The following is a 24377-nucleotide window of genomic DNA, read 5'->3' on the forward strand; positions in this document are numbered from 1 at the left end:
GTCACGTTTACAGTGCCATTTTAGAAGAAAACATTGCAAAATGTAACTTTACAAAACAGTCGAAACATTGCTGCAAAATTTGTTTTATTTTGTTAGATTTGTACCTTATCTTTCCTCGAGCAAGTCAACTAAGTTACCTAGTGAGATTCCACAGCTGAGAATAGACTTGGATCTAGATCTCATTTGTTCTCAAGTAAATCTTAACTACTATGCTTTTCTAGACTGAATTTATCTGCAAATAACTGAATTCTGTTAGAACCTAGTCATACAATCAACTGTTATTTCCTTAGTCTGGATAAGGTCTGCATATCCAGTCCATTATAAATTTCATCCACTGATTAAGGATTAGAATAGAGAACAATATATTTCATTAAGCCAGAATCTTAGTAAATATTCATTGAATGCCAAACTGGTTAACATCATGTGACAATTCCAATTTGCTGAAATCTGAAAGTTGAACATTCACCTATAAAATGTTTTTGTTTTTAAATGAGGGGACAAAGAAGATGACAAGCAATATGATATTTTTGAAGTTCTTTTTATAACTTGCCCCTTTTCAGGTTATGATACTTCTTTAATGTTGTATTTGCATTTTTAGTTGTTTAGCAAAAAATAAAAAGAAAACTTATATTTCTATTGTTTCAAGATAGATGTAATGTTCAGCTGTTATTTTTCATTGTGCTCTTTTTAAGCACATAGATTTCAGAAGTTCTTAAATTAACCAGTATGTAAATTGGTAAAAGATTATTTGATTCATATTGGCCACCTGCTCAAGTTCTTATGTCATGAAATTCACTGTACCTTGCAGGGATGCTTCCAAAACAAGGTATCTGCACTAAGCAATTAATACAGACTGCTTAGCTTGCATGAACCTAGCAATTGTGGTTTAGTGTGCTTGTAAAATCCACCAGTTATAGTTTAGCCAATTTGGTTAAATAAACAATAGCTTAGCACAGTGTACGAGCTAAGTCACAAGGTGCTTTCCAATAGAGCAGAATAAAGCAGATGGAAAACAGTTCCATTAAATGCTCTGTTCAAATGTTCTCACTTTCACTATTACTGTAAAAACACAGAACTTTCGATAAATTTTTGTCTTTAATACCTTAGGAAAAGCACTTTATTATTTTACTTGTTTTATAAATGGTAAAGTTAGAAAGATAACAGTCCACAAAAAGGTAATTTGTTCCTTAAAACTCAGTAACTTTATTGAAATAAAGCATCACCTTCAAGTTATATTTCAGCAATTCTAAAAACAGGTGTAGTTAAAATTATTCAATCTCTGCTTTCAGTATTTCACTTTTTGTTAGTAAGCCCTTCCAGATTTGTTGTTTTAAGTGTACCCTTTTGCAACAACATAATGAAAGTGGAAGTTCTAAATACCAGCTTCTCAATTTACAATCAGTCAAGGGAACTTGGAGGTTTTATTGCTTTTGTCTGATATTTGTAATCTTCAGTCTTCGTTGTCCGACCTTTGAATCTATTCATAACTTGTAAAATTCCAAAATAGTCATAAAGGACATCAACTATTTTTGCAGGAAGCATGCTAAAAAGAAGACAGAAAAACACAAACCCCTCTGTGTTAAGCTTTGAGATACTATCTGTTTTGCCACATTAGTGTTATCCCAGTTTTCCTCTAAAATACATTATTCTTTAAGAAGCTAAACATTAAGATCAAATGCAAAATAAACAGTATAAAAATTAAATTTGACACCATAGCAGAAAACTAAAACGGTGGCAGCAAATAATGTAGAAGTGACCATTTGTTTAAGTTACGATGGCCTTGGAATGGATGCTTTACGGCCTGTAAAGCACTTCCAAGCATCGCAAAACGTTGCACCACCACCCCCCAGCAGTCACACAATCGCATTTTGGGAGCTTGGCAACTGGCTCGCATTTATGACCGGCTGCAGCATCCCGCAGTCACACGATCACATTTTATGACTTTTTTGCCGTTTTCCTGCAAAAAACACCCATTGGGGAAGCTGTATTCACTTAATGACCACAGTGATTTATTTAACAACCCATGATTCACGTAACATAAAATGGTCATACAATTGGGTCCAGTCATGTGGTGACTCGACTTACGACCACAACTACTTACAAAGGAAATTCTGGTCCCTATTGTGGTCGTAAGTTGGGGACTACCTGTAATAAAAAGCCCCTTTCAATAAAGTTAAACAGTTGACAGGGAATAAGTAAAGAGAACCAATTGAATGCCCTTTGGGAAAGATGTCTATACTCAGCTGTGGGCACAGACATACAGTATGCAAACCCGTCTTATGCATCCTAAACAGTCTTTGATCTGCTATTGATGAAACACAGAAATTTGGATACTGGCAGGCTATGTCATCTGGCTATCCCAATTTGCTTTGAGATGTTGCAATGCAGAGTATATAAAACCATCTAACCACTCTTTCCTCTATTTTGATCCATGAATAAAAGTACACTGATACGTAATAACACTTCTCTGGATTAATGTCAAAACTAGCTTTTGATGCCTCCTAGTTTTTTAAATTAAAAAAATCAGTTAAAAGGGGACGATAATATCCTGCAAAGCAAAGCATCTATTTCCAATGAAATATTCATTTACAAATACGGCTCTGAGCCCATCATTTTTATATTACAGGTAAAAGAAAACGAGAGCCTGTCTGGTGTAGTGGTTAAGGCATCAGGCTAGAGACCAGGAGAGTGTGAGTTCTAGTCCCGCCTTAGGCATGAAAGCTGGCTGGGTGATCTTGTGCCAGTCATGCTGTCTCAGCCCTTGGAAGGAGGCCATGGCAAACCACTTCTGAAAAACCTTGCCAAGAAAACTGCAGGGATTTGTCTAGGCAGTCTGAGAATCAGTCACGACTGAACAGGTTAAAAAAAAAAAAGGGAAATGAATGCTGCAAATGAGAGCTTATATCTGCCACCCAAAATGGCAAAGATAAATGTAAGTAGCATGGTGAATTCTGCAGGGAGAGAGACTGAAGCTTAAAGAGAGGGAGACAGCACTTTGTAAATCAGAGTTTCATAGCTGGATACACCTCCCACAGCAGTCTCTTTTGAATGGGTAGGTTTCTGGAGACCCTTTCATAAGGGAATTCCCTGTATGCTCTCAGAAGTCCAGATATGCCCACTATTGGTGCCCCCGCTGTTACACATTCCAATTTTCTGAACAACTGCTCTGCCCTATTTAAGTGCTGATAGGTGGCATATGAAATTCAGTGTTCTTTCTTTAAAACAACAAAAACAGAAGAGAACACTGATGCCTGACCTTAGTATGTAACAATAGGCAGAGCTACTCAGGGATATGTGACAAAGCCTCCCCCTGCCCCTTTCAAAACTAAGATTGGTGGGCACCACTTCAAATTAAAGGGAAGGAATCTTCTTCCCAAGGAATACACAGACCAGGAATTTGATGCTCTGCCTGACACATGTTCTTTGCCATGTCTTCCCCTAACAGTACCACTGTGCTACAATTGAGATACAGTCTTCACTCACCATGTTCCTTCCTTCTTTGTGCCATTTGATGGTAGTATATATGACACAGATTTCCCATTTTTTTTAACTATAGGTTAATCTATCACCTTTTCTGTATTTTTATATGGACCTGAAGATTAACTTCAGTGTCTCTGCTTTAAAAGAGAAATCTTGGTGTGGCCCTAGATAGGCTAGCCTGGGACCTTCTTTTATCTTTCTCTCTGGCACTTAGGAGAGACTTTTAAAGGAATTATTTTAAGAACTTTTTAAAAGCTAGTCTTGTTTTTCTGCTACTAAAAAAGTATTTTTAGACTGAATGGCTTCTATTTCAAATACTGAATTTAATTTTATCTTCAGTACTGTAATAGTAAATATATGTTTATGAATGACAGAATATATGTTCTCTAATTCCCATGTAGTCACCAATACAATTATTAGGGCTCAGTGAAAATTCAATTCGAAGATTTGATCAAATCAATTAAATGCCTTCAAACAGATTTGATTTTATGTAAGAACCTGCTTTTCCTGAACTGATTCAAAACTCTGAATCAGATCAACCTGATTTGACAGCTCTGTTTGAACATCTGAATACAGGAACAATTTTCTGAATTTTGATTTAAATTATTAAATTGGATTGGATCAATTTCCCGAATCAAATTAACCTAGATAAGGTTTTGTCTAATTTACATAGGTCTATAAGAACACTTTCAACAGAACACACAATTTAGGTATTTCTCTATACTGTCACCTGTCTTTGTTCTTTAATGCTCCTTTCTTGACACACATATCTTCAATTAGCTCTAGGCAGAATATTCTTACCTTTTGATTACATTAAAGAGGTATAGACTTCGTGGTATGAAGATATACCGTTCATTTCGGAGTATCCCAGACACAATTCTTTCAACAGCATATTCTGGATCTATAATGGGCAGCAAATAAGGCCACCTGATAGATTAAAAGAACACCAGTCTGAATTACCTTTTTGTGAATCTCCTCTGTAATGACAGTAATTGAAGCTTAAACAAAGCGATCCATCAATATGCTTGGAACCAGCACCAACCAAACTAATGAACACGTGTGCTCTCTGTCCATAACCCCCAATACCTTCTCTTGCTTGTGCCCTTTTTCTTTTGTGTGTATATGTAATAGAGATATGTTCACATTTAGTATTTTACAATAAATAGTATTCTAGAGCAAAATGTTATTTTGGTTAGAGAATCAACAATTGCATATTTAACAATGGGGAGATTCTTTGGACAATCAACATTTATTAAATTTTCATGTTTCATCTTCAGTAATCTTGCTATCTGTATTTGACTCAGTTCTTCAGATGCCTTCTCTATAAAAGATTTTCAAGCAATGATGACTTATACAGATCATTACCCCAGTTTAATTTCTCAACCTTTGTCAATAATTTATTTTAAATCTGGTATCTTAGTCCAGTAAGATCTCACTTCTGAAATAGATATTTGTATGTATATTGTAATAGTATTTTCTCATTTGGCTTATCATCCTGTTTTGCCAGAATCTGAACTCTTTATTTTCCCAGTTAGGACAAAGTTTCAACTTTTTATAGGTAGCTTTCTTAATTTTGACTAATTTGTAAATACTCCATTAATAAGCATTCAGAAAAGCACATCTAACATTGCAAATGTGACATTTCTTTTGTTGACCAAATTGCTTTATATTCCAGTAGAAAACCTGTTGCTAAATAGTACAGAAACATCACCATCCAAAACCATCACAGGCATGGCTCAAGCATTTTATGTATGTTCTGTGGAATCACTAGCTAACAGAGGATAAGCAACACAATGAAGCAAAAAGGCCACGTTTTCTCTGCTGAATGATCTGGTAGGCTAGATAAAGCAGTGGCACTTTGAAGATTCCTTCAAAGGTAATCTCATAAGTTAACCCTGATACCTTATGAATTTTTCTTTCAAATTTCTCAACGAAGAGATGGGATCTGATTTGTCCACTGAGTCAGTTACCACAATCTTCTTCATGGAGAAAATAATCCCTTCCTGCATGATTCGCAGTTAAACATGCCGATGCTCTAACAAAGCATTTTCTCTTGTTGGTTTTTCTTTTGGGAAAAGGACACAGTGGCTGAAACAGAACCAGCGCATAAGGGCACTCCTATATACATTCCTGTAGGTATCGGGAGCAGGACCTCATGACCAGAAGGAGGTTCTCCAAAAGAACGTACTTCCTTGTATGTGACTTCAACATATAACAGCAGTCTTCCAGATGTGCGAACTCCAATTCTAGAAATCTCAATGGCTTCTGGTAGGGAAATCCATACATATGAGGGGTACTAAGGTTGCAAAAGGCTGTACAAGAGCAAGTTCTGTTATAGTTAAACCTGTCATCCCTAATTCTTTTATGTAATTATTTAAGGCCATATAAATATAAAATGCAAACAACTCACTTTGTTTCACAGCCATCAAACATTCCAGTGTTCACTATATATGGACAGACAATTGTGGATTTAATACCATTCCTTTTCATTGCCAACATCTCTAAAGCTAGAGACTCAGCCAAACCCAGAACTGCAAATTTACTTGTACAGTAATCTGAAAAGTGAGAAGGAAACAGATTAGCATGTGCATAAAGCAGAATATTCTTCCTATGCAAAGTATTTTGGATGTCACACATAAGCATCACTAACTAACTGAATAAAAGTCACAGGTAATTGGCCATTTTTGTTTGTATTCTTCAGAGGACTATTTCCCATGTTTACAACACTGCTGTTAAAAGGAGGCTGGGAATTTTGAGCCGCAGGGAAGTCTTTTCTTACCCTTTCTCAAACTGAACACTCTAGATGTGTTAAAAATGCAACTTCCTTAATCACTGTGTATATTACTCTTAATAGCAACACTTAATCAAAACTATTGTCTCACAGTTATGATAAAGTGTGTTACACCCAAAAAACTTGAGGTAGCCCCTAGACAGGTCTTCCAAATACTACCAATGAAATGTGACAGAAGGAGTAATTATTAAAAACATGGGCAGCCATCATATTCACTGTATTTAATTCAATTATTTGAAGGACATTGACCTTTTTCAAAAATTTCAAATACTTCTATAAATTTGGTTACCCTTCATTTTATATTTTTGTCCATTTTTTCTTTTTCAGAGCCAAAATTTATTAGGGAATAGACCCTGAAAAGACGTCCTGTCTGCAAAAGATGGCGACTGGGAGCTGACACCAGCTGCCGGGTTAAGGGGAATGGCTGTTAGGTGCCTGAAGACTCCTCACCACCTTACCGGGTGGTGGTCTTGGGGAAGATGTCTGGGGGTGTCCCAGCCCCCATGGTCAGCATGTCAGGTCCACGTGGAGCACCCCGGAAAAGTAGAGGCGAGGCATGGCATGGCAGCTGGGCAGCGTGGCGAAGCCAGGAGGCGCAGCGTGGCAACTGGGTGGCTCAGTAAACCCTTGGGGCAGCCCAATGGACCTAGCACGGAGCCCCCTGGAGGGGGCCCAGTGGGATCCCCCAGAGCAGCAGAAGCACAGCATGGCAACTGAGCGGTGCAGCGAACCCTTAGGGCAGCCCAGTGGGTTTATGGTATAGCATCAGCCGAGATCCCAGGGCAGGGGAGGATGGGTGGCTGTTGTCATCCGGGAATCTCTGGTGGCCTTCAGGGGCGCTGCTCCACAAGTGGCAGCTTATGAGACCTTGTTCCTGAAGTTGGGTTCCCAAGAACAGTTGGGATTGTTGCTATTGTATCAGCCTCCCTGCCTAAGCTGCTGGAGGCCATCTCGAGGTTGGCGGTTGAGTTCCCCAGGCTTACGGTTCTGGGGGACTTCAACCTGCCATCCCTGAGGTGTGCCTCAGAGGCGGCTTGGGAGTTCATGGCCACCATGGCAGCCATGGGCCTGTCCCAGGTTATTCAGGACCTGACTCAGTACAGTGGCCTCACAGCAGACTTGGTTTTCTTGTCAGAGCAGTGGCAATGTGATCTGAAGGGAGAGTTAAATCTGTCCCCATTGTCATGGTCAGATAATGACCTGGTGGCCTTGAGATTCTCCTATGCTGCCCCCCTCTGAAGGGAGGCAGGACACATTCAACTTGTCTGCCCCCGGCAACTGATGGACCTTGCTTTTCTTGACCTTTCAGTGGCTTTCGATACCATCAATCATGGTATCCTTTTGGGTCGGCCAGGGAGCTGGGGGTGGGTGGTGCGGTTTTGCGCTGGTTTACCTCCTTCCTCCAGGGCTGGTCCCAATTGGTGTTGATAAGAAGTGAGATCTGGCCTGTGGCCCCCCCTTCACAGGGTGCTGCAGGGTTTGGTACTCTCTCTACTCCTTTTTAACATCTACATGAAACCGCTGGGTGAGATTATCTGTTGCCACAGAATGAGGTATCATCAATATGGTGATGATACCCAATTATACAACTCCATCCTGGGTGACTTAAGTGATGCTATGACCACCCTCTCTTGGTGCCTAGAGGGTGTAGAGGTCTGGATGGGGAACAACAGGCTTCAGCTGAACCCTAGTTAGATGGAATGGCTGTGGGTTAGGGGCTCCTTGGCATCTGGGAACTTACCATCTTTGGTTCTGGATGGGGTTGCACTGCCCCAGACAGATCCGGTGCGTAATCTGGGGGTTCTCCTGGACTCACGACTCCTGCTTGAAGAGCAGGTGGCAGCTGTGGCCAGGAGGGCCTTTGCCCAATTCCGTGTTGTGTGCCACTTATGCCCCCTTCTGGATTGGGAAGAACTCTGGTCACTCATGCCCTAGTCATCTCTTGTGTAGACTATTGCAATGTGCTCTACATGGGGCTACCCTTGAAGAGCATCCAGAAGCTACAGCTGGTTCAGAATGTGGCTGTGTGAGCAGTTTTAGGAGCCCCAAGAATGGCGCATATAACACCTTTGCTCCACAAGCTGCATTGGGTTCCAGTTTGTTTCCGGGTCCAATTCAAGGTGTTGGTTATCACCTTTAAAGCCCTACATGGCATGGGTCCAGGTTACCTGAGGGACCACTTCACCCCTATTACATCAACTTGTCCTACCCGGTCAGGCAGAGAGGACATGTTACAGACCCTGTCCATGAGAGATTGTTGATTGGCAGGGTCCAGGAAGAGGGCCTTCTCTGCTGTGTCCCCTGCCCTGTGGAACACGTTACCCCCAGAGGTGAGGCAGGCCCTCACTCTCCTGGCCTTCTGAAAGGGAGTGAAAACCTGGCTTTGCCACCTTGCTTGGGGTGGAAGCGGGGAGAGTCAATCATGGGGGTGATTGGCACCATGATGTGGCCCCAAGGAATTTTATTGAGATTGTTTGTCCATCCAGGATTTTATGTTTTATATTTATATTTTTATGTACTTTTTATAATTTTAATCTGTTATTTTAATTGCATTGTAAATCCCTCAGAGTTGCTTGGTGAGATGGGCAGTGAAGAAATGTGAGAAATAAATTAATATTAAGCTTTCTGAAGAAGAGAAATATTGTTTAGATCAATGCCTCATATTACTACTATATTATTATTTTTGGGCCTATAAACCTCAAGGAACTAAAGTGAATGGAATAAAAATCTGGCATATAAATCTATGGAAGTTTATCTGAGAAACCATGTGGTTTATACACTACATTTTTACTAATTTACATATAGATGTGTTTGCTACTGCAATCTGTTGCTTCTTGCTCAAAAGGGAACTTTGACTTGTAGCTTCATAGTTGCTACCTCTTTGTATTAACTGAATTGTCAAATTAAGTCTTTTAATTTAACCATGTATTAAGATTAAAAGTACTTTTTAGGCTGTTCTGCAGCACTTTTGCCATATACTAACCAGCCATTTTGTTGACTCCATTAAAGCCAGCTGCACTTGAAATAGTCACCACATGTCCACGATTAGAGGCTACCATGGCTGGAACAAATGCTTTGATAGTCTATGGAGAAGAAGAAAAAACAGATGAATTTTAACATATGAACATATGAAAAGTAAGTGAAGAAAGCGTTTTTAAAATTTCACCGCATCAATGACCTCATCAGATAGGTACAACATCATTTCATAGCTTCTGAAAGGTCCTCCAATCTTTTAGTTTAGCCATTTGTTGGATTCTAATCCCTTCTGGGTTAAGGACACCTGGGAGGTGACCAAGGATGGGCCCATGTAGTGATATCAGCCTCTTTGAGAAGGAGGTTGGTCCTGCCAGCCTTGAAGGAGGCAGGGGTATGCTCGCACCTCAATAGATCATTGCTGGACCCCTCCTTTCTGGACAATTATCATCCAGTCTCCAATCTTCCCTTTTTGGGGAATGTTATGGAAAATGTAGTTGGACAGGATCTTGGAGAAAACAGATTATCTGGACTTGTTTCAGCTGGATTTCAGATCAGAATATAGTATGGAGACAGGGTTGGTTGTGCTTGTTGATGACCTTTGGTGGAGCCATGATGGGGTGGCGCATCCATCCTTGGGCTCCTTGATCACTCCCTGACCATGGTATCCTTCTGGACTGGCTGTGGGGTTGGAAGTGGGAGGCACTGTGTTACACTGATTCACCTCCTTCCTCAGAAGACAGTCTCAGTTGGTGTTGGAGAAGCGGGGCGGGGAGAGACTATACCCATAGCCTCTCAATTGTGGGATGCCTCAGGACTATAACAAATTTAAATAAATAATAAAAATATTTGCAGGGCTAGTATTTACTGAAAACACATTTATTTAGGTAAAGCACCAAGTACTATACTACAAGGCAACGTGCTCTATTTTCCTGCAGCCACACTCCTGGTATAATTATTCAGTTCCAGATTAGGTTTCCAATTTTATCAAGAATGGTTAGGATGGAATGTATGTCACTAGAATACGTTTAGGGGAAATAAATGTTTTTTCAAATATGTAAATAGCTGATAATCATTATGAGAGTATACCACCGATTGGCAAATTTACCATTTTCTGTATTCCTACAATCAACCCAATTTAGTTAATCTAGTTAATTTGTATAACAAACATAATTGTAAGCCATTTTTAAAAGTCTGCGTGTCTTAAATTTCACTAGGGGTGTGTATGTTAAGCAATGGTTTTAGTTTTTAGTTGTGCTATTTGTCAATGTTGGAGTTTAATATAATATGTATACACCATTTTATTAACAGTGTTGGATTAAACTGATATCATTGCTGGTTCAATAAATATGTTAGCTTATTTTGCAATACATCTTCTCATCAGGCCCGAGTGACAAAATTATGCAAGAGGTTTAACCTTTTGCATGGTAATACCCTAATAAAATCTGAAGTTCTTTGTTTATGCTAATACAGCTAATCTAGCTCAATTTCAGAAGTTCAACAGTACTTTACTGTGTTATGCTCAGCATTTATTAGTATATGGACTAGCCACATCTATGAGTCTTTTCTTTCTTTGATAGACCACTAGGGGGCATAAATAGCAAAAATGCAGACATTAAAACTGCATGGACTTATCGCCATGCTGTCGTTAAGTATGTCCATCAAGACTGAAATCAAAGGCACAAACAAACCCACTTTTTTCAGATCTATGCCACAGAGACAGAAGTCAAAACTTTAGTTTTTGTTGTTTCTAGACAAATAATATGCCTAGAGAAGCATGACTGAAATGCTTTTAAAAATCTGTAGGGTTGAACCTGTGATTGCCAACAGCAATAGATGATTGTGTGTATATGCAGGTCTTACCCAGAATCAACACCTTATCTATTTAAACAATTTGTGGCCTTTCAGATATGGGGTCTTTTTTCTTTCCAGATTTTGTTGGATACTGTCTCATATCTCCTATCAACATGGCCAATAATCAGGTCATATAATATCCTGTCCATTTTAAGTAAGTTCACCCAAATCTCCAATTTGTTCCACTAAAGCAAAATTTCTCCAGCTTTCTGTCACATGCTCACAACTAAAATAGTTCTAGCTTCTTTTATAGCAGCCCAAAAGCTAAGAATGAATACCAAAATGGTCTACATTAGAAGTGGGCAATAGTGGAGTGAACAACGCTTAAGAAGGGACGTGTTTTAGAGAAAATTTTATAGCTTAAATTGTTTTAAAAAGTGGAGAAACACATTGCTAAAAATATTTTTTTGTTGATCAGGGGGTATGGGCTACTAGCACTCTGCAGATTGTCCACTCCTGTTTTCCATGGTCTGAAAATGGTAAGGGGCTCATTAAAGTATTCATACTTCTTAGATATCACCATGTAGCCTTTTTGTGAAAGAACATGATCCCCCATATTAGCATGACTGCTTTGAAAATATTGAATCATCTCCTGAAGAGCCTTTATGCAATTCTTATAGCTTCTTCAGTAGGATAGAAATATACGGTGTGGTGTTAAGAGTGGACACTGACTGGGGGCTGGGGACAATGCTATGCAGCGCTTTGGAAACTGCTTATGAAAAATATGATTTATAATTATGCCCTTCTTACAATCATGCTCATGTGGTCTCTCTTGCCCCTATCATCTTTCTTGGAATCTGTTCGTTTTTAAATTATTTCTCAATAAATTAATAACTGAAAAAGTTCTGATTTTATCTCTCACTACTTCCATGCATATTTTATATGGAGAGCATTATCATCCCTAACTAAGCAATCAAAACATTACCCATGCATAGCCCATGTATTTTGGTTATCAGCATACTTTGCTTACATTCTTAAAAATCTCAGCCTTTAGATACAAAATCTAAAATGTGGGGACAACATGGATTTCAATCATTAATACCTGTTTTCATTTCTTGTTCATGAATATCAAAAATGTAATGTTTTTCTACTTGTAAAGTCTTTCAAGAAACAAGAGCCAATGTTTGTCCCAAAAAACTAATAATTTTCTGGTGGCAAGGAACAGAATGGTCGATAAAATGCAAAGTGCATTTTGCTAGTGTCTAGGAGTTCAGTGATGATTATCCTCCAAGATGATCATCGTTTTTGTCATGAATGAGTGCATTCATGCATATATATATGTCATATAAATTATCGATTTTTTTTCACCATCTTGAAAGGGATTGGGAATGAGGCACATTGTTGACTCAGTGCCCTACAGGAAATATGTTTATAACTGTCTGCAGGATAGGAAGAACATGGTTTTCTTTTCTATGAGAGAATTTAATGGGGTTTTTTTTTAACATGCTATGGAAAATTAATTTGCTTTTGTATGGACAGAAAATTGTAGGTTCAAAAATATGCCTTTACTTTCCAGACACATCTATTTGCCTTTTAAAAAATACTTTTTTCTTAGTAATAAATATCATTGTACCACCCGCCAATTTGATCCAGTTATGCTCAAAAGGATCAAATGGTAGAAAACCTGTATGCTAATGATTTAAAAGTTCTACCATAACTGTGCTAGAAAATTGTCAGTAAAAGGGAATCTTGCCTGAATTGATTTTCATTGTAAACTTAGTGCTCTTTGTTCTGGGGTACTTTAATGTGAAATAACTTACTAACAGTTTGAAGTATTATAATTTGAATCTTTTAGTCAAGTCTGACCTTTGGCTTGCAATTACAAGAAAAGGTCTCAAAGTAGTTTAGTCTACAGACTCTTCCACTGTTGTTTTACTCAAAACATCAAATTACAACTTAAACTAAACACGTTTTTAAAAAAGCATGGTTAAACACTGCCACTTTTAATCGGGAAAAAAAATCAGTTGATCAGAAGCTAGTGAGATAAGATATTCTACTATCAAATCATTTCTCCGGTTGGTCAGCAGATGATGAGGAAAGATAAGGGACTTTCCAGCCAGGAGTTCTCCAGCAATGTCTTCTCCTATGACTCCATCATTTCCAGGTGAGGGGAAAGTTTGAAAAGAAGGTAAATCTTAGCCCGGAGGCCACATATGGTGTGCCCACTTGGAGGGTCTCAAAAGCTGACTTTATGCTGTTCTTGTCTACTTTCTTTCTGGGTGGTACAATACCCAAGGAGGCTGTCATAGGAGGTTATCCTCCCAATTTTCTGTACTTTTCCTTAATGGCATGATGGTGGGTACTGAGTCTTGCGCAAGTGCTATCTCAGTGAGCTCTCTGCTGTGTAAATGAATAGGCAGGGGTGGATACTTGCACCTTTCCTAGTTAGTATTGCCATGTTAAGGCTGAACAAGATGAAAAAGGTAGGAATAACCACATTTACGTCCCTTCCTCCAAAACACCAGTATCCAGAAAGTGGCAATGCTGCTAAGGAGGAACGTTATGGTCTTCTGGCTTTAGAGGGGATTCACTCCTCCGAGGTAATGTTATACTTTTCTGTTTGACCGATTGTTCTCATTAGGAACAGAGTTTAATTTGTGGTTTTTGCTGTTTAAAACACAGTAGTGATAAGTATAATACTAAGACTTGCCACCTGAACCAAAATTACTTTGCTGGCACTCTCATAAACAACTTATATTCATACTTTGTGCCAGGCACTCGTGCACCCTCACCACACCTTGCACACCCCCAACCTGTACCACACCCTCCTGATCCATGCCATGCCCCTTGTGCACCCCCTCCCTGACCCTTGCTGCACCTCTTGTGCACCCTCTCACTCCCTCCCCAATCCGGCAGCAACCACTTACCTGCCCACCAGCCTAGGACTTGCAGCTTCCTGCTGGCCTCCCCACTGACTTTGGTTGTGGGATGCTGGCAAGAAGTTGCCTCACTAATGACTGTGGGATTTGGCTAACAACAGCGACTGCGACTGCAGGGATTGCCATTGCTAAGTGATGCAGTCGTGGTTTACGACATCGCTTAGCAATGGAAATTCTGGTCCCAACTGCCGCCATAAGTCGAGGACTATCTGTATCGTCAGGCCATTTTTACTAAGAAAAAAACCAATGCAACTTCACATATACTTTCAGAATTTATAAAAAAATCTGTTACCCAAAAGTGTGCCATTGTGTTCACTTGAATACTCTTCTCCAGAAGCATATCTGGGGTGTCCAAAAACATCTTTCCTGTTATGATGCCAGCATTATTAATAAGGATACTAACATCACCAACTTCCTTTTTCACCTAGAACAGCCACAGAGCAGGCCCAAGTTAAAACAAATTTTAGTAAATCTACATAATTCAAAAGAAAGTACAGCTACCAAAAATATGCATATAAAGAGATCTTCATGAGTGTTTATGTTAAACAAACCATGAGTCACTACTTGAAGCGCAGGTTCAATCTGCTTATTCCATCTGTTATACTCACACTTCACTGTTCAGCAAGGTAGACTTCCTTAAAATTTCAAGGAAGAGAAGACATTGGGGGCGGTTGTAAGAAAAAACATTTTTTTTTGTTTTAAATTTCACCTTCATTCCCACCCCAATTTGTCAATCAGCATTAAAGATCTGTAGTAAACCCAGGGGCTTCACTGGCATCACTAAGAATTAGGGTGCACATGGAAAAGGTCCAAAAATGCAATCCCAGATGTCTCCATGAAGACAACTGTTATCTGAATAAAGCCAAGAGCAGAGGTAGTATTAAACTGATAATGGTGTCATATACATGCAAGTAATTGGAATACAACATACAGCACTCAGGTATTTCTGAATTTTAGCCACCAGAGTATTTCACTACTGGTCACGCTGCCTAGGGCTGCTGGGACCTGTGGTACAACATCTGGAGGACCACATATTATGCACTCTTACAACTGGGTTCACACATGCAAACCTGTAACATGATTGCCTTGATTTTGATTAAGCATGTTGTATGAACCCAGCCATTGTGGTTTATAAGCCATAGTTTATTGCCTAACATGCTGTGTGACTCCAGTTATGGCTTATTCAGTGAACCATAGCTTAGCGCGATATATGATTCCAGTGACTTCCGGAAGCCGCTGTTACAGATGTAACTAATGTTTGATGGTTAAACAAAATATTTTAGGTAGTACAAAGCCTATAGGAATATAGAGTTACCTGAGCTGCCACTTGATAGACTTCTTGCCTTTTGCTGCAATCACAAATGTAGTCGTGTACTCTCACAGCCCCAATTTTACGTGCTAACCTAGCGGTTTCTTTGTTTCCTTCTAGGTTAACATCCCAAAGAACTAAAATGGCTCCAAGTCGAGCAAATTTTAAAGCCATCAGCCTTCCCATTCCACTTCCAGCTCCAGTTATAAGCACTATTTCACCAGCAATGTTTTTCTTCCGTGCAAAGAGAAATGATAAGAAAAACTCCAGCAGATAATAGATGCACAGCAAAATTACTTGGAGCGTTTCCAGGAAGAAATTCAATTTGGAGACCATTTTTCAGACTCCCTGTTGAATAAATTGAAAGACCAATTAAATCCATTGCCAGCCATTTGTGTCATGTTTTCACCCTCTCTCAGCTAGGATCCAATTCCTCCCCGCTCCCTGGGACCATCAAGAAGAGCAGGCCAAAACTGATAGGGCTGATCAGTGCTAAGAAAAAGGCAGGTATCATTCTTGTGGGCAGTGTAATGATGGAAACTAAAGCAACCAAGTGCTTTGAATAGTTTTTGACTGTTTTGACATTTTCAAAATCTTGAAACTGGGCACAGAGGGATTAAACAATATGGAACATGCTTGCAAGTTCTGATAAATTTATTAGAGAGTTCAAAACTCAACATGATTTCTTGGTGATACCTATGTAGTTATTATATGTACTTTAGCTTGTGACACAGAAAATAATTTTGAAACTATAGTGTATCATTGAAAAACAAAGTTATAAAAAATATTGTAATTGTTCACTTCCAAATTGTCCACTACTTACCATTCTCTGCCTCTCTCTTTTTATTGGCTTTCTTGGTTACTTCCGATTCTACCACTTGGTCAAATATTGATTCCCCTCTCCTCCATTTAAAAACTATTAAGGAAGGTCAGAAAGAAAATATGTAAGTCACTCCAAATAATCACTGTCTGGGGAAAAAGGGTGCTGTATTAAAAAGAAAACAATTTGCAGCATAAGCACTATATCATACAGTATTGGCATGTCTATCATACAATGTACAGAATTTCAAATACCTTTGAATGAGTTATAGAATTTAGAAGGTAAAGGACTAAACCTTGAAAGTAGAGGTGTTACAAAAAGTAAAAATGTTGGGAAGTATAGATGGAGCAGAATGACCAAAATCTGATCCTAGAGAAAAATGCATAAATGTGCACGAGTAAGCAAGCTGAAGAGATTAAACAATCAACTTGGAAAGCAGACAAGGACCAGAGGAGAGCAACTAGAGATTAGAAAGTTAACTGTTATCCAGAGAATCACATTTGACTCGCAGCCTAAATTAAATTCAGCTGAGGTAATACATGATGGAAACCTGATGCAATGTAGCTGGCATAGGATGAAAAGGAAGATGAGAGTGGTTGGAAGAACATACAGTTTGTGCATGTAACTACCATTTATGCAGTGCTTCTATCTTCCCCAACCTTCATGTGTTGCCTGGTCAATTGTGTAGCAGGGCAAGTAGATATGCGTGTATGCGTGAAATGCTTAAGCAGTTGTAATTAATAAAGTCTTGGTAAGTTAACAAAGACTCTGCAGTGTTTCCTTGAGCATCTCAATGTTCAAATCTGTAGCTGCAGCCAAAGAAGGGCACTATAAACATTAGACTTATAGACAGATTGGAGTGAAACATAAAATAGTCTTAACAAAAGCAAAAATGGAAATTTTGGGCAGTATATGTTAGGGAGTGAGGAAAATGCTCATATGACCCAAAGGTGCAGAAGCCACCTCAGAGAATAAAAGGATACCAACAGAATAGACAGTCTTCTGAGGAGCAAAATATACTTGAGGGTGGACTATTACTGCCAAGATTTTTATCAGCAGATACTCAGTATCTGTTAGCCAGTATCTGTTAGCCAGTATCTCAGAAGTATCAATTTTTAAATCTGGTTTGTATTGTCCTAAGCCATAGTTTATATAACCATAGTCTGTTGAGTAAACCAACATGCTAAATCACAATACCAAACCACGTTATGGCTTAACATAATATGTGAACACAGTCCCTATATTGCTGATCATCTCCAGCTTGGTATTCTCCAAATACGTCTGGCTATAATTCTCAGCGTTCCCAGTCAAATGTTGGGAGCTGTGGTCCAGAACATTTGGTTGAAGAAAACTAATTTAGGCACACATAGAAGTGTTAGCTGAGAAGGTATACCCTTCCTTTAAAAGAACAGTTATGAAGGTGATTTTTTTTGCCTGTTTAATATGTTAGCCAAGTAGATTACAAAGTTCTTTGAATCAGAAGTGCATCATAAACTCAGAATCTGGTATATTCCTGTATTATACAGAAAATCTCTGCCTCTGGTTTTTTTAGAATCAGAAAAATTTTAGTTCCAATTCCTGCAGAGAAAATCTCAAGAATTTCAGAACAGATACTTTCTCTGCTGCCAAATAAAAAAAAAATAGTATGTTTATGGTTTATCATGAAATCATCCCTAAAATCAAAGAGATCTGCTTGGAAATCCAATTATTTGTCCTGTTGGTAGAAGCTATCTCCACTAGCCACTGGCCTTAACATGTATTAACCAAATGGCAGAATCCAGTCTCTCATCTTCTGTAGTTAGATTACAGTAAATCTGTACTATCTGAAATTCTGGCACAATATGAATAGCATAGGCGATGCCTGCCTCCCCAATCAAATTGGATGGGGTAGCAGAAATGGTGGTTGGTTAGGGGTTGCTAGATTCTGATAAAGCAACATAATCTCAGCATGGGAGATGTTTTAACAGATGAGTCTTGACTTTTCCTGCTGAACTAGACTTCTTATGAAGGTGAAAATAGGCCTGTGATTTGTAGTTTTCATTAAATAGATACTATTGTTGTTCGAGAAATAAATTAGAACATTGTATCCATTTTGTCTTAAAATGTTGGGCTTTAGCTGACAGTAAATAGTATGCAACATATGAAGAATGGGTTTATCTACCTTTGAACAGAGATTACAAAAACCATGTGTATTCGGTCAAAAATGGTAGGAAGTATGCAATTCCCTCTTCATAGACACTTTGCGTGCACATTCTCCTGAAGTGCAGTGAATATGCATAACGGTTGTACATATTAACCCTTCAACCGACTCTTCAAATGCTCCATCATATAACCATAAATAGGTATTAGGAATTATTCAGGATTTTTGTCACAGCATTGCTGAATTATTTACCAGGGGACTGGTAAACTGGAGGGACTCATCAACACTGACTTAATGGCAATAAATTAATAAATAATTCACAGGTTATGGTAAAAAAATCAAGATGGTGCCATAATGATGCAGTCAAAGCTCCACCTGTTGATTATGTGCATTGCAGCAGATAGAACTTTGATTGCAGCATCACAGCCACAGTCTTGCTGCAGATACCATACCATTACCATACCATACCTTGCAGACATCCCTGTTACTCACTTTTTGTTACAATTCTTTCTTATGGGTCGAGCATTGCTTTATTGTATCCTGGCTTAAGTCCTGTTGAATTTAGTAGGATAGCTGAATAAACTGAGCAAAAGGGATTATAGTCTTAGTCTGCTTCTACCCATGATTTACCACATTTCTCTCTCATCCTTCTATAGATAATTCTGTTCAATGTTTGCCTTATTACTGCCAAATAATAAAACTGGCTGATACAGAATAGTAACATCACCATCCTACAACAAACTACAGATTTTTTTTCTTTACTATAGACAATAATCCAGTAAGCATTCTGTCCAGCTTTTAAATTATAAAATTGAAAAAAACCTTTAAAGATAGTGCTTTCCTTCTACTGGTTGAGCTTATTATATTTGATTATGCACCATCAAGTTGTTTTTGACTCCTAGCAACCACACACTCCATGACAATCTGTCCCTAACCCAGTCTTTCAGGTCTTCCAACAATGCACTCATCGCCACTGTAACTAAGTCCATCTACCTTGCTGCTGGCTGTCCTCCTCTTCTTTCCTTCCACCTTTACCAGCATTATAGCCTTCTCTAGAGAACTAGGTCTTCGCATAATGTGTCCAAAGTAGGATAATTTGAGCCTGGTCATTTGTGCCTCTGGTGAGAACTCTGGGTTGATTTGTTTGATAATCCATCAGTTTGTTTGCTTGGCTGCCATGGTATTCCCAGGAGTCTTCTCCAACACCAAAGTTCAAAGTCCAACTTTCGCATTCATAGGGTCTCACAGGGAATACCAAGGCTTACACACTATTCTGATCTTTGTTGGTGCAGACACATCATGGCATTTGAATATAGTTTCCAGGGCCTTCATGGCTGCTCTATGAAGTGCTAGTCTGGAGCATATTTCTTGACTGCTAATTCATTTACTATTGATGGTTGATCCTAAAAGGCAGAAACTATACACCACTTTGATATCTTTGTTGCCAATTCTAAGGCTAGTTGTAGTACCTGTTATTAATTGGGTCTTCTTTATATCTAATTTTAGCACCATTTTTTCACTTTAACTTTTATTACTAGAGCTTACAAATCCTTTGTATTTTTGGCTACTAGGATAGTATCATCAGCATAGTGCAGGTTACTGATGTTTCTTCCTCCAGTTTTAAAGCCACACTCATGTTTTTCCAATCCAGCTTTGCTTAATATATATTGAGCACATAGATTGAATAAATAAGGGGAGAGGATATAGCCTTGTCACACTCCTTTGCCAATCTGGAACCAGTCTATTTCACTATGTTCTGTCTGTACTGTAGCTTTCTGACCAGAGTTTCCCATGAGGACAATGAGACGTTCTGGGATTCCCATTTCATTGAGCACATTCCACAGCTTGACTTTACCAACACAATTGAAGGCCTTTCTATAATTGATGAAACACAGTGATTTCTTTTTGGTATTCTTTGGTTTTCTCAATTATCCAGCATGCATCAGCAACAATGTCTCATGTTCCTTGGCTTTTTCTAAAGCCAGCTTGAACATCTGGCTCCCCCCCCCCATGTATGGCTCTAATCTGCATTAGATGATCCTAAGCATTATTCTGCTAGTATGTGAAATTAAGGATATTGTACAATAGTTGGCACACTTTTTTTTGGTATTGCAATGTAGATTCACCTCTTCCACTCTGTCAGCCACTGTGTCATTCTGCAGATTTGCTGGCATAGCTTGGTTAGAACCTTGACTGATTCTTCTTCTGCTGCTTGCCATATTACAGTGGGTATTTCATAAGTTCCTGTAGCCTTATGACTTGGCAATGGTTGAAATGTTGATCTAACTTCATCTTCTAGTACTAGAGATTTTTGTAAGTAGGGAATATCTTATAAGGTATCTTGGATGTTGATACCTCTACTGTACAGTATTTCAGTATTTTTCTTCCATCTTTGTTTGGTCTCCTTTGAATCGGTTACTATGTCTGTTAGCATCCTTTAGCACACCATTTGAGGCTCAAACCTCTTTCTGATTTCAGAGATTTTTTGAAAAACTTTCCTTGTTTCTCCATGTCTGTTACCATTTTCTATGCCTTTACAGTTGTTATAATACTGCTTCTTATCTCTTCTAACAGCTCCCTGAAAGTCTTTAAGCTCCTTTCTGAGATTGTTATCTTTCTTGGCTTTGGCTTCTCTTCTTGGGAATTTCCATGGTTGTTCTGATATCCAGTTTGTTTTCTTCTCTTTATTTTTGACAGATTCTTTTTACATTCATCACTAATGACTTCTTTAAGCTCATTCCATGATGCCTCTAGTTCTCTATCAATAAATTTCAGGACTTCAAAGAAATGACTGATGTTCTCCTTGAAAATGGTGGGTATATGTTTAAGAACATCTTCAAGGAAACTAAATGGCTTTCTTCGTCTTTAGCTTAACTTGGAGCTTGCACACGAGCAGTCTGTGATCTGTTCCACAGTCAGCCCCTGGCCATGACTTTGATGTTATAATTGAGATCGTTCACTTCCTTTTAGCCATAATATAGTCAATTTGATTTCTATGTACTCCATCTGGTGATGCCCACGTAGAAAGGTGTCATTTTGGCTGTTTCAAGACAGTGCAATTAAGCACTTTAATTAGCATCCTTGCTTATAAATAAGACCCAGCAGTGTTATCCACTGAACTCCTGAAAAAATTCTACTTATCTAAAATCCATCAAACATTATGAAATATTACATAGTTTTTACTGGTCCTGATTCTTACTATATAAGGCTTCTTTTGCAAAAGAAAAAAGGAAACTTAGTCTCTCCAGACTGAGTGTCAATAGATAAACTAAAGCTAATATTTGTTTACTTTTCAGCTCAATAACCAGTTTTGTAGCCAGACCACACAACTGCTTATTTTCCCAGTTTCAAAATATTGTCTTTTCCCAGATAAATCCAGCTTTCTAGAATCACAACAGTACAATATACTAAACACAAGTGCAGTTTGGTGTGTGGTTGTTATGGTGCCTGGTTAGAGGGAGCTGGTTTTTAACTGGGGACAGGGAATTGTTTGTATTTTTAATTTATTATATTAGTTTAATTTGTTACCCACCCAGTGCTATACTGTGTAAAAAGGAGAGACCATATACATCTTTTAAATAAAACAAACAGCCCAACATATCATTAGGCAAAAAGTCTAGCGTTACCCCAGGCGAGATTTGCTCAAGAACTGCCCCCACTAATTTCGACAATATCTCGCTTGCCCATATGAACGTGTGCATCCCACCCATTTTAAAAACGGGAGAAAACTCACTTAACTCCCACTCACTAAAGACAAGCAGCTCTCGTAGTCACCAACCATTTCAGGCGACGTAATGCTGTACTTTGGAGTAAAGGAAGTGGTGACACGAAGAGCAACAGCGCGAACTCGCACAGCCTGCAGATAGCGGCCCAAAAGACCATTCCAGTCTCCCATCCCCGCTTGTGTGTGCGTGTATACACACACAGATCAAGCGAAATCTATTGTAGTCCCAAGTGTTTCTCGGGTCCTAGTCTAAGTGTGGAGCAACCACAATCCCCATCGCCCCAGAACCATGCCACAGAAACTCTCCAGCTCGCTATCGGCCGCGCGCACGGACTTACTCAGCTGTTTCACTCCTTCCGGCTCGAGACCTAGCTGGAGGGAGAAAAGACTGCCTCTGTACTGCGGGCAAGAGTTGACCACCACGAGCAGCAGGGCCCACGCCGACTTCGTAGAAGGCCGTCCAGAAGAGGATCCGCCCAAAGGCGGTCCTCCCACCTGTTGCGCGCGCGCCAATTTAGTCTAATCTGCAATTCCTGGGGCCAGTTTGCTTCCCTCACTGTCCAGCCAATCCAATGGAAAGGAACAGTTAGCTGACAAAGGTAGTTTATCTTTCACGGGATAGCAGGGCAGGCAGGATTTTTCCGCCTCCGCTCAGCCCAGTTATCCCAACTCCGCTGCCGAGAAAGAGAAAGCAAGCAGGAAAATTGAGCGCCCCCTTAGCAGCGCGGTGGGTGGCGTTTAAACCACTTAGCATCCCTTCGAGAGGGAGAATGCTGGGTGCCGCTTGATCCTCTCGTTCTCCGTGGCGCAGCTGGAAGCGTCCCTGCTGCAGTTAGATCACTTTAAACTCTGGGCGTAGTAATTGTTTGCTCTCCCGGCTCTTAAGCGAGCCACGCGTATTATTTCTCCCTTGAAAATGTGATAAACCCGCCCATTCTGTGCTCGACGGCTGACCTTTGCACACAAGTCCTGGCTTCGAGGCGCGTTACTAAACGGGCAAACGCAGATACCTGGGCCAGAGCAGCCACCTGATTCTGTCAGGGCTTCTCGGCGCTTTCGGTCTGTTGAAGGCGAGCTCGGAAGGGGGAAGGAGTGTCTTGGTCGCCTTGAGAACCAGAAAAGACAAGCTAAACGTACACAATGGGAAGGAGGATTTTGACCAGGGAAAGACACATGCAGACTGAGCTTAAATCCTGAAACTAATCCTGACCACTGGCCCCAGAGATTTGAAAGTATGGGGTTTAACAGTTTACCTCCTTATAACAGTGATCCAATTGAACAGTTTGTCATAATTTGGAGTTAAAGTAGCATAATTAAGCACTCTTCCCAAACCTAGCCTGAAAGTTCGTGTGCTGCTCAAATTTTGGCATATATGTAAAAAACACATGCTTCTGAATTATTTTTGATTGAATTATGTGCCATGTAGTTAGTAAAAATGCAGGATGAGTTTCAACAAAAGCCAAGTGTTGCGCAAAGTCATAAAGACATGCATGTTAGCAAAGGTGAAGGTAAGTTTTAGATGTCGCAACACAGCAGTTAAGCCAAATTATATCAAAAGGTTGGAGGAGGTGGAACTGTCAAAATGTAAAGCTCTTCATTTATTTGCTTACCTATTTTTTCCTGAATTATTATCATTTTTTTCTGTATACATTGAGATTCTACATTTTAAGATTGATCTTTGTAAATAAAAATGAATTGATTGATAAGACATTCACCATTTGTGACCAGACCTTTATTAACTGAATTGTATGCATCTGCCAGTATAGCATTCAGTTTTTTTCCTGTTAAACGAGTAACAGATTCTATATTCATATTACTTGAATAGATGATGATATGACCTTTCTTCCTACAAAAGCCAAATGATGCAGTTTTGTAGCAATGTAAACTAGAAGCTAGAGAGGAAGAAAAAAAATTAAAGCTTGTCAAAAAAGCATGAGAGTTATTACATCCTGAATTACAAAAAAATGTTTTTTGTTAGGTTCTGAAAATGCTGGCCTAAATCCAATTTAGTAAATTAGAGCTTACATTTACGTGCACAGAATGTTATAATAAAGCCTTCATCAATCAAGTTTCTTTGTGCTCCAATTCCTAGCCAGCACTTTTGCACACTCTTACAGCAGAGTTTGGAAAACACTTTCCATGAGAGGTAAGTGTCCTTGTGTAATTTTGCCCTGTTTCTTGCTGCTTGACTTTGAGCAAATGGCCATGAATCATGCTATTATAATGAGCTATTAATTCAAGAGTTTCAAAAAAAAACATTTTCACTGTGTGAGTGCCCTATCATGTTATTAGCTCTTTGAAATGCTAAACCTCTTGACGTAAGATATAAGGTAACATAAAACAATCAGTATTTCTTTGCATCTTGTTGCCTCTGTTAATATTTGTGTTTGAACCTCACTGGCAATTG

At 39.2% G+C, this 24377-nt stretch overlaps 1 protein-coding gene across 2 annotated transcripts; it reads right to left on the bottom strand.

The window, feature by feature from the left end:
- Positions 1-1179: 1179 nt before the first annotated feature.
- On the bottom strand, positions 1180-22412 carry SDR16C5 (short chain dehydrogenase/reductase family 16C member 5). 2 transcript variants are annotated; one of them, XM_063299314.1, is made up of 8 exons: positions 22309-22412; positions 16110-16202; positions 15293-15634; positions 14270-14401; positions 9255-9354; positions 5891-6035; positions 4282-4407; positions 1180-1543 (listed from the first exon to the last, which is right to left on the bottom strand). In XM_063299314.1, the coding sequence occupies exons 3-8, from the start codon at positions 15620-15622 to the stop codon at positions 1399-1401; spliced, it is 978 nt and encodes a 325-aa protein (XP_063155384.1). In that variant the 5' UTR covers positions 15623-15634; positions 16110-16202; positions 22309-22412; the 3' UTR covers positions 1180-1398. The 2 variants fall into 2 exon arrangements, with proteins under 2 accessions (XP_063155384.1, XP_063155383.1); XM_063299313.1 differs by lacking the exon at positions 16110-16202 and having other exon boundaries at positions 22309-22366.
- Between the last annotated feature and the right edge of the window lie 1965 nt (positions 22413-24377).

Source organism: Candoia aspera, chromosome 3 (genome assembly GCF_035149785.1).
Source record: "Candoia aspera isolate rCanAsp1 chromosome 3, rCanAsp1.hap2, whole genome shotgun sequence".
NCBI lineage: Eukaryota > Metazoa > Chordata > Lepidosauria > Squamata > Boidae > Candoia > Candoia aspera.

Excerpts from the sequence above, each read along its gene's own strand:
- SDR16C5 (XM_063299314.1), bottom strand. The coding sequence starts at position 15,622 with ATGGTCTCCAAATTGAATTTCTTCCTGGAAACGCTCCAAGTAATTTTG. Across the intron at positions 9,355-14,269 it reads ACACAATGGCACACTTTTGG|ACTATCAAAGCATTTGTTCC; the intron begins GTAACAGATTTT and ends TCTTCTCCATAG. Across the intron at positions 4,408-5,890 it reads TTTGATGGCTGTGAAACAAA|GTGGCCTTATTTGCTGCCCA; the intron begins GTGAGTTGTTTG and ends TTAATCTATCAG.